Source organism: Hibiscus syriacus, unplaced genomic scaffold (assembly GCF_006381635.1).
Source record: "Hibiscus syriacus cultivar Baekdansim isolate YM2019G1 unplaced genomic scaffold, ASM638163v2 tig00116962_pilon, whole genome shotgun sequence".
Lineage (NCBI taxonomy): Eukaryota > Viridiplantae > Streptophyta > Magnoliopsida > Malvales > Malvaceae > Hibiscus > Hibiscus syriacus.
Genome location: NW_024063488.1, coordinates 6365293 through 6374153, shown reverse-complemented (window position 1 = coordinate 6374153; position 8861 = coordinate 6365293). Strand labels below are relative to the sequence as shown.

The window sequence follows — 8861 nt, the reverse complement described above, 5'->3', positions numbered from 1 at the left end:
CGTACTTTAATGTCCGTCCCATGTCCATATCCTTCAATCCTCGAACAAAGTAAAAAACATTTTACGGCCAATTATTCATTTATTCCTTTTCAATAATCCATGGACTCACTGTTGCAGTCCCTGCCAGTGGTGAATCCACACCTTTAAAAGAATAAATACGCATTCATTTTGAGATTCGCTTTTTTTTAATTACTTGTATTAAAATTTTATTTGTGTTTATCCTATTTAAAAATTTATATAGTTAGTGTTATTTTAAAAAATATTTTTAAATTCATCACTTATGCTCGTGGATAATGACTTTAAGCACCAAAGAAAAAAAACATCATTATTGCCACTACTGAGACAACGAATCTTTCTTTTTCTTTTTTTGATGAACCGCCATTGTAACGCAGGAAGAAAGATGTAGGGTAGATAAAAACATGGTTCCATTATGCAGCAGTGAGATTTTGCTCGGGCAATGTCATGACTACCACTAATGAACATGCCTTTATTTATTTATTTATTTATTTTGTTAGACCTTAACAGAATACAATACAGAGTATAGATGCTAGTCATCTATATGTCTAAGCTAGTAACTTACATCTTGCTGCATCTGCTACTCCAACTCATGCAGGAGATGATCTGCCGTTATAACGGTTCAATCCTAAACCTGAACTGAAACACTACTAGGTAGTTATGGAAGCTTACTGTACAGACAAGAAATGTACAAGTAGAAAGTGTCCTTGATGGCAGCCAGACCCTGCAGTCTTTTGAGTCCATGCTCCGGTTGTGAGGCTATAGATATCTATGGATCGTCTAACTCAACAAGGTGTGCTCTCCTTTCAGCAGCCTTTTTCCTAATGAAGATTCCCCATCTCAGAGCGGCCTTAAGCTTGAGCCACCCCACTACAGCTTTGCCAGATGAACGAGAAGCTTCGTTATCGAAACCATAAGTCAGGGATGGGGTGGGCATATATTTTGATGAATACAGATGACCGTCTTCAGTAGCATTAAAGGAAGAAGTACTATGGCATTGGCTTCCCATGTTAAAGATATGAAGCAAATGCTGCATATCTTCGTTGTCAAGCATCTCATTACTTCTCATTCTAATCTCCTCCTCTGATAAGAAATCATCGATTCCCTTATAAGTAGGAATATTTGATGTCCCGCCATCATGGAAGCCTGGAATGGACGACTGAGACAGACCAAGAGCTTGCTCAGTATCATTTCCTGGAACCAGGACATGGTGTGTAGCACTGACCATGGGGTCATGTAGATTAAATGAAGCACCATTGTATCGAGTCTGAGCATGAAGATGCACATTTTGTGATTGCATCGACAGTCTTGCAGCCATATTATCGTCATAACCTATAGAGACAGAGAACACAGCCAAAACAAACTTAATATAGAAATAGCAGTCCAACAAGTCTTAGAAAATGACAAATCTAACGCTAAGTGAAGAATTTATTACCTCCAACATTTAGACCAGAATCCAGAGGAGGATGCTGTGAAGGAACTGGAACTGACAGGGTTGGCAAAGTCTGTTGCTGGTTGATGGAAATTGGATAACCTTGTGGTTCCATTTGAGCACTGGCTTGTGATGGACCTGCACTGTCTTCTTCCTCGGGGTCTAGCAGAGATTTACCATCATACTCTATAACGTGCATCCAATTTTCATATGCTTTGTTCACTAAAGCATCCACGTAAACCTGCAAGAATAAAAAAAAACAAGTAAATCATACGGTAAAATTATGGTAAATGGGTTTGAAGATAAATGCGATTTTATTTTATTTTACCTTCTGATCGTCTGCGAGAGAATCAGCTGCATAAAATTGTCCATTAGCAATTAAGCCACTAAACTCGTAGATGTTGTTGAAGACTATGCCAACACTCCTCACATCATCAGGGTAATAAACATAAAGTTTCCCACTTAGAACACAAGTTCTTGCATGCTCCACCAGAACATCCCACATCTTATTAGACATTCCACTTCCAAGAATCTACAAGAAATGGGTCAAAATTTAGTTACAGAAAGAGGAATGAGAAAATATGAATAAGATTTGAGGATGAGACAACGAAGCCTTACATTTCTCAGCCTTTGTGAGTCCCTAATCACAAGTCGTAGAAAGTCTTCAACAGTAAAAATTCCAGCTTTATTGAGCCGTTTGTGAAACGACCCATCTTTGCCTATCTTCTCCAATCTCCAGACTTCATCGTTTAATGCAGGTGGATAGTGTTTCTTGTATACTGTTAAGGAGGGGGGAAATGCAATGACTTACATGCATTAAAATAACCAAACTTGAGTCTGATTTCACATCACAAATACGGACTCTTTCTTTTATAAACTAAGTTAAGAACTCACATTCTCCTCGGTGATCCTTAACGGTGAAGGCATCTGTTTTCGCTTCACGGATACGGATGTCATCGCAACAGCCAGGAGAAACCTTTAGCCCTAGCCTGAATTTCCTGCTCCTGATCCAGCTCGAGTTGTCAGTAAATGTTAACTCCCCTAGTGTTCCTACACCATCCTTCAGCATTATCTGCAGTTCCCCAGTTAGTAGTGGTCTCTTCCCTTCACGCTCCTTGACGATATGACTGTCGAATTCTTCTTCAGTCCAGTTATCATCATCTTCGTTGTTGAAATCACCCTCGAGCACAACAACATCGAGTTTCGCCACAGATTCCGGACCACGGGTAACGACATGACCCGTGTTTGCATCAACTAAGACAACATGGATGGCAGCACCTTGCTCCCCTTCGACCTTCCCTCCAGTAAACAGAGGAAGGGACAACCTGGATTTAAAGCGCAGCTGCAAATTGTTTCCATCAGGTCCCTCTATCCACTTAGGAGAAGACCTGCATTGGCAACTGGAAAACGCATTAATTGGAACAATGCATGGAAAAAAGTGCACCTATAGGAACAAATACATCATTACAAGATTTAGAAAGAACAAGACAAGGGATTTCATACTTCTCAGAAAGCTTAGCAGAGCCCAGCTTTGCTAAAAATGAACTTTGTAAGAAGATCAAAACAGGAATAAATTCAGAATCTTACAACTCTTCGAAGAATAGGTTCCAATGATGAACAAAGTTTCTGCAGACTATCCACCTTCAGTGCTTCAACAATCACACTGCATCAATGTACAAACTTTATGTAAACAAAACAACTTTAAGAAATTATCCACCAAAAAAAAAAACTAGCAGAAGTTTGACACAAAGATGAACCAAACTCCGCTTAAAACTAAACATCAATTACGGATTCCTTGGTAGGCTATATTAGTAAAGTTGCTGTTTTTTTCATATTATTTTGAAAAAAGTTATAGTCAATGCAAGAAAGATAAGTTTTCAGCTCTGTCAGTCAAAACACTGCAACTGCATCAACACTCATGCTCATTTTGCATTTGGCTCACAACAATGCGCCCGCATAAAACATAGCAACTATGGCCTCCGTGCTTTTATTCATATATAACCTTTTACTTATCAAATGTTTTTATTCAATATTTAAATCGGAATAATCCAAAAAGTATATTTTTTGGCCATTCCAACAATTTCTCACAGAATCCAAAGTAAGGCATTTAATGCAGAGCCTTTTTCAGATTCAGTTTACTCGGAATTCAATTAAAACAAATAAACAAGACAAACTCATGAAAATGTTTGATTCGTAATTTTAAAGAAAGAGAAACGAGCGAGACCTAGCAAGAGCAGGTCGTTTCCTATCAGACCCTTCATCACCAGAACTCGAATCTAAACTTCTCTTTTCTCTCGCCGTATACTTCATTTGCATTTTTCAAACTCGGTCTGTTTGGTTGCCGAGAAAATAACACAGCAAACTTCTCTTGTTCTTTTTTTCCCTGCCTTCTCTTAGCTTATTTTTGAACTTTCCCGTTCTTAAAAAACAAACCCCGAAGGCCCAAATCCGAAAAATATTTCTCTTTTCTCTTCCTCTTCAAAGGTGATTCGATTTTATCCACCAAAAAAGGAATCAAATTTCTCTGTCTTCCTTTTTTTCCTTTTTCATTTCCAGAATAAAAAAAAGTGAAAAAGAAAATTGTAAAAGAAAATAAAAAGAGAGAAGCCGGAAAGGTGAAAAGAGAGGGAATTGGATTTTAGGAAGAGAAGCTTTGAGGAAACGTCGGCGAACTTTCGTTGTTGTCGACATCTTTGTTCACACCGATGGCTTAGGCACTGTGACTAATCTGTTTGGATTCGAAAGTCGCTTTATAAATTCGCACGGTCGCCTCTGCTCCGCTCAGCTATGATCTTCGTTTTCTCAGAGCCGTTGGATTACGGAATCTGGCTAGCATAGTACTTGTTTTGTATTTATTTGCACATTTTTCACAACTTCAGTACAACGGGTAAACGTTACTGATTCCAATACGTACGTGATGGGCACTGTTGTTTGAATTGCTTTCGATTTCGCACATGCTATTTACTTTTCCGTAATATTATCCATAAATAATCATTATCAAATAGTAACAAATCTTACCCGATTGTCCGTTAATCACGGCACGACCTCTCACACCCTGTCTTGTTTAAACTAGCTTCCATTTTTGTCCTTCAAGTAAAATCTGTAGGAACAGAAACACACGAAAACTGACCATCTTTTCCTATCATCATCCATCAAAGATTTCCGGCTGTTTCTCTTTCTTTCTTTTTTACAGGCAAGGCAACAATTTTTGACCTGTCTTCTCAATCAGACACAACACATGTGATCAGTTATCGAACTACATTATAGGACGATAAGAGAGTTTTTCTTTTCAACAATAAATCTATTTTCTCTACCGTATAGCGATCTTTTAAAGTACGAAAAATGTGACACGTGTAATCAATGTCAGTGCTTAAGCTTAATGTACACGTTTATCGTTGTTAAACTAATTTAATTAGTACACAAATAAAACCATCTCAATAGTCAAGAAAGATATGTTTAAGTGTTCACTGTCAATTGATCTCAGATTTGTATTTAAATACATTTGAACGTTCATTATCAAATAGTAAAAAATCTTCGAATAATCAACAATTTCTAAAACAAATAGTTAAAAACTCTCAATTGACATTTAATACCCATTCAAAGTAAAATTTTCCACCCTCCCCCCTTAGATAGGAATTGGTCCAAAAAAAATCTTTAGAACATTACTAATTTATAATCATTGCGTCCTAATAAAAAAATAACTCAATTTACATCATTACTATTATAATGATATATATTAATTTAAACATGTAATATGTTTTAATTTTACATCTTTTGCAACATGCCCTGTAACACATCCACATATCAGCAGTTACCTATCCTATGACCAGTTTATCTTCTGACAAAATAATTAATTGAAGGGAGAAAAAGAAGCAAAAGTCCAGAACATAAACATCAGTTAAATGCATGCTAGTGGGTGGTAGAACAAAAATACTCCCTTCAATAAACTTTAAACAGTAATTAGAAAAAACGTCGCCATATTTGAATTCATAATGGAAAAGGAACAAATCATACAGAACAAATGGGAGTTTTCCCTTTGAAATAAGCACCAAACTAGGCGGTAGAAGAGAAGGCAGGATGGTGACAAAATAGGTGTTACTGCGGATTCGTTCAGTTAAACCACTATTACACTTCTCCATGTAAAATTACATCTGATATCCATGACTACAAAAAAATTGTGCAAGGTAAGTCATCAATGCCTGTTCTTATTCCTTTTCCCCCCCTTATTTCTGTCTCTTTTGCTTGGTGGCTTGGATCTGTGTTTTGCAACTTTCTTGAATGGTTTACTTTTACTCACAGACAACGCTTGTTTTCTATCAACTTTATCTCCAACTGATCTCGGCATTGCCATTTGAGTCCTTTCACCCGTAGAGTCTTCTTCTTCCTCACGAGAAATCTCACTCATAATCACAGTGACGGTCATGTTCTCACCATCATACTTTGTAGTCCCTTTCACCAATAAACAAAGGCCGACAACATAATAAGGTAAACAACAGGTTTAAGCTTTGTATCATAAAAATGCCACGGTGCAATATGGGAAATTGAATAAAAGAAAATCTTTGTTCTCAATAGTCAATAAACATTATAGTACCTTGTAAAACCATCAACTAGTAGGATTAGAAAAATACCAGATAATGAAGCAGTTGGCTCTCTTTCTTCATCATCCTCTTTGTTCTCATCAACTCCATCAGGTTCTGAGCCTGTGCCGGGAAGTACTCCTCCATATAGGGCAAATTCTTTTTCCAACTTTCTCTGATGAATTCACCAACCAAAGAACTTAAGATCATTTTCAAGTTAGATAAGAAAGCCAAATACTAACATAAAACTAAGTAGACTTTGTGCAACAAACAAAACACACAAAATTAAAAGCTAGAATCTACTGGGATAATTAGCATATATAAGAACTCGCAGAGGTATCTCCCAATTCCTTGTATATCCTCCTATGTTACTCGGACTCAACAGAGTGTGTCGGATACCAGTATGTGCCTGACATGACATGCTGGATGTTCTATAAGCTTTTCTATGTATTTGGAGAATCATGCCTTTTACCCATGACCGGATATTTGTCAAATAAGGGCGTTGGACATGGGTACTTTATGGAAAATAAAACCTTTGCACTTTAAACAGGTGTAAACAGAGGTGAGAATTAAAGCACAAGGTTTGCCCCAAGTGATTTGCTTGTTACTAAAATCTCATCGGCAAACCCAAGTGATTTGCTTGTTACTAAAATCTCATCGGCAAATTAACGGTGATAATCCCATCAGAACAGCTTCTGGAGAAATGGCCAATTTGATAGTAATCCTAATCTCATCAAGTTCAAATTGTGGTGCCAAAGACAATTAGTTTCTATCTGTATAGGGCAATGAAAAAAAATCAATAAACTTATTTCCTTTATTTGTTAGAAGCGATGCTTCAGCAGCCATAATAATTCAGTCACTAAGGCAAAAAGGAGTAAATTTAACAATATTAGCTGAAGGTCGAAGACATCTGAATCGAAGTAAAACAGCGTCTAGAAAAGTTTAATTAATATTTAAAAAATCAGAGAAGAAAGGGAAAACCTTTTTGCGCCGTTCAATACGCTTGCGGCGTTCAGCCTGCTCTTGCTTCTTCTGGGCTTCCTTTCTGCGCTTCTTCTTCCTCTTGTGAAACCCAGTTACGTAATCCCTTATCAATTCACCAATTATCAATACAAAATAAAGTAAAATAATTTAGCTTTTCACTATCTACGGTGGAAACAAAGGATGTGTTATGCGTGTGGTATGGTACCTGAGATCCTTCTCGTTGAAAGAAACGGAGAGTGCTTTGTTCTTGAGGGCTCTTTTCTTTATGTGGCGAACTCGGGGCTTCGACGGTAGCACCGGGGCTTCACCTTCGTATTCTTCTTCCATCGCAGCAAACGAAGCAGCTCCTTCTCCAGTGTCGCCTTTCTCCCAAGATTACAGTGTGAGATTTAACGAACCGGGGTTTTAAATATGGGCTTTAGGTCTGGGCTCAGCGTCCCTTTTTTGGGCTATTAATAGTCCAGTATTTATATCATCCAACCCAACGAAACATTAGTGGAAATGTAAAACCGTACGGACTAGTAAACAAAACAACCTCAACAGAGGACGGATCAGAAATCCTAGGAAGGCGCATTCATTTCCCTCCACGCGCCTTTCCTTCTGTTGATGACACATTTCATGTCTTTAAACTTCTTTTGAATTATTTCTTTAAACTTAATTAAAGATTAATTATTAGATTATGACCATACATATGGCAGCAGAAAGTAATAATTCAATTAATATAAACGAGGATCTCACATTTTGTTATAGGTAGTGTCAGACGTAGGATTTTATGTAAGGGAGTGGACTTTTAAAATTATATAGACAGACGAATTTATAGAATTTTAGAAAGTGACGAAATTATATTTTCGGTATAAAATCATAACATATATTGTAATTTTAAATTTTCAGAAGGACGAATGCCCCCATTTACCTCCTTCGATTCATCCCTGGTTAAAGGTGATAATTAAGTAGTAGTACTCGAGTCGGATCGTTTTGGATTTATGTTGGATCCAATTTAAGTTTAATTCGGGTCAATATTAGTTTGGGTTTATGATAAGTCGTATTAAATTTCATATTAAATTGAATTAATATCAAATCAATTATGTAGACACTTATCTTTGTCCGATTAATTTAATTGAAATGGTAAGAAAATAATGAGTTTAATACTAATCAGAATATCCCCTTTTGATTTCTTTTTATATCTCATGTAATCTCCTATGTTAGAATGTATTGATGTGATTAATTTAATTTCCTTAAATGGGGAGATTGCGTAGATATGCATTTAATTTAGATTTAGATCGTTGATGTAAATAATCCAGACAATTGGATGTAAGGAGACCAATTATAAATAAAGGCATCCTCTATCTCATTGGAGGGGAAAATGAATTTTATTCTTTACTTTGAGCAATAAAATAAAGCATTTTCTCTATATTTCTCTTGTTATTGTCTTTTCCTTAAGTTCCTTAAAATGATTTTTTCCAAAACACGCAGGTCTAGTTCGGACTAGATTTGTTTGGATAGTCCACTTCTTGATCCTCTTATCGACGAATTTGAAAGAACTGGAAATAATTTTTTTCAGAACACGCATATCTAGTTTAGACTAGATTTGTTTGGTCTTCTCATCGACGGAATTCATAAATGAAGAGAGATTTTACAATTCACACGAAAAAAATAACCAAAAGGGAAATAAAATAACAATAAGAATATAGAGAAAATGTTTTTTTTATTGCTCAAAAATAAAGAATAAATTCTGTTGTTTTTTCCCTCTCAAGCGAGACATAATATGTCTTTATTTATAGCTGAGTCTCCTTACATCCAATGATCTAGATTATTTATGTCAATTGTATAGATTAAAAGCATATCTACTCAAT

At 36.3% G+C, this 8861-nt stretch overlaps 1 protein-coding gene and 1 pseudogene across 1 annotated transcript; both read right to left on the bottom strand.

Annotated features, from left to right (window-relative positions):
• Window positions 1–444: 444 nt before the first annotated feature.
• Window positions 445–3996, bottom strand: LOC120190699 (annotated as a pseudogene).
• Window positions 3997–5629: 1633 nt separating this feature from the next.
• LOC120190086 (ribosomal RNA-processing protein 17-like) lies at window positions 5630–7394 on the bottom strand. The gene is made up of 4 exons (XM_039193216.1): window positions 7214–7394; window positions 7006–7111; window positions 6076–6199; window positions 5630–5896 (listed from the first exon to the last, which is right to left on the bottom strand). The coding sequence occupies exons 1-4, from the start codon at window positions 7333–7335 to the stop codon at window positions 5640–5642; spliced, it is 609 nt and encodes a 202-aa protein (XP_039049147.1). The 5' UTR covers window positions 7336–7394; the 3' UTR covers window positions 5630–5639.
• Window positions 7395–8861: the final 1467 nt, after the last annotated feature.

Bases quoted from the DNA above. Each gene is read 5' to 3' on its own strand.
- LOC120190086 (XM_039193216.1), bottom strand. From the start codon at position 7,335: ATGGAAGAAGAATACGAAGGTGAAGCCCCGGTGCTACCGTCGAAGCCC. The intron at 7,112-7,213 runs GTACCATACCAC...TGAATTGATAAG, and splicing joins TTCAACGAGAAGGATCTCAG to GGATTACGTAACTGGGTTTC. The intron at 6,200-7,005 runs GTTTTCCCTTTC...TGAATTCATCAG, and splicing joins GTATTGAACGGCGCAAAAAG to AGAAAGTTGGAAAAAGAATT.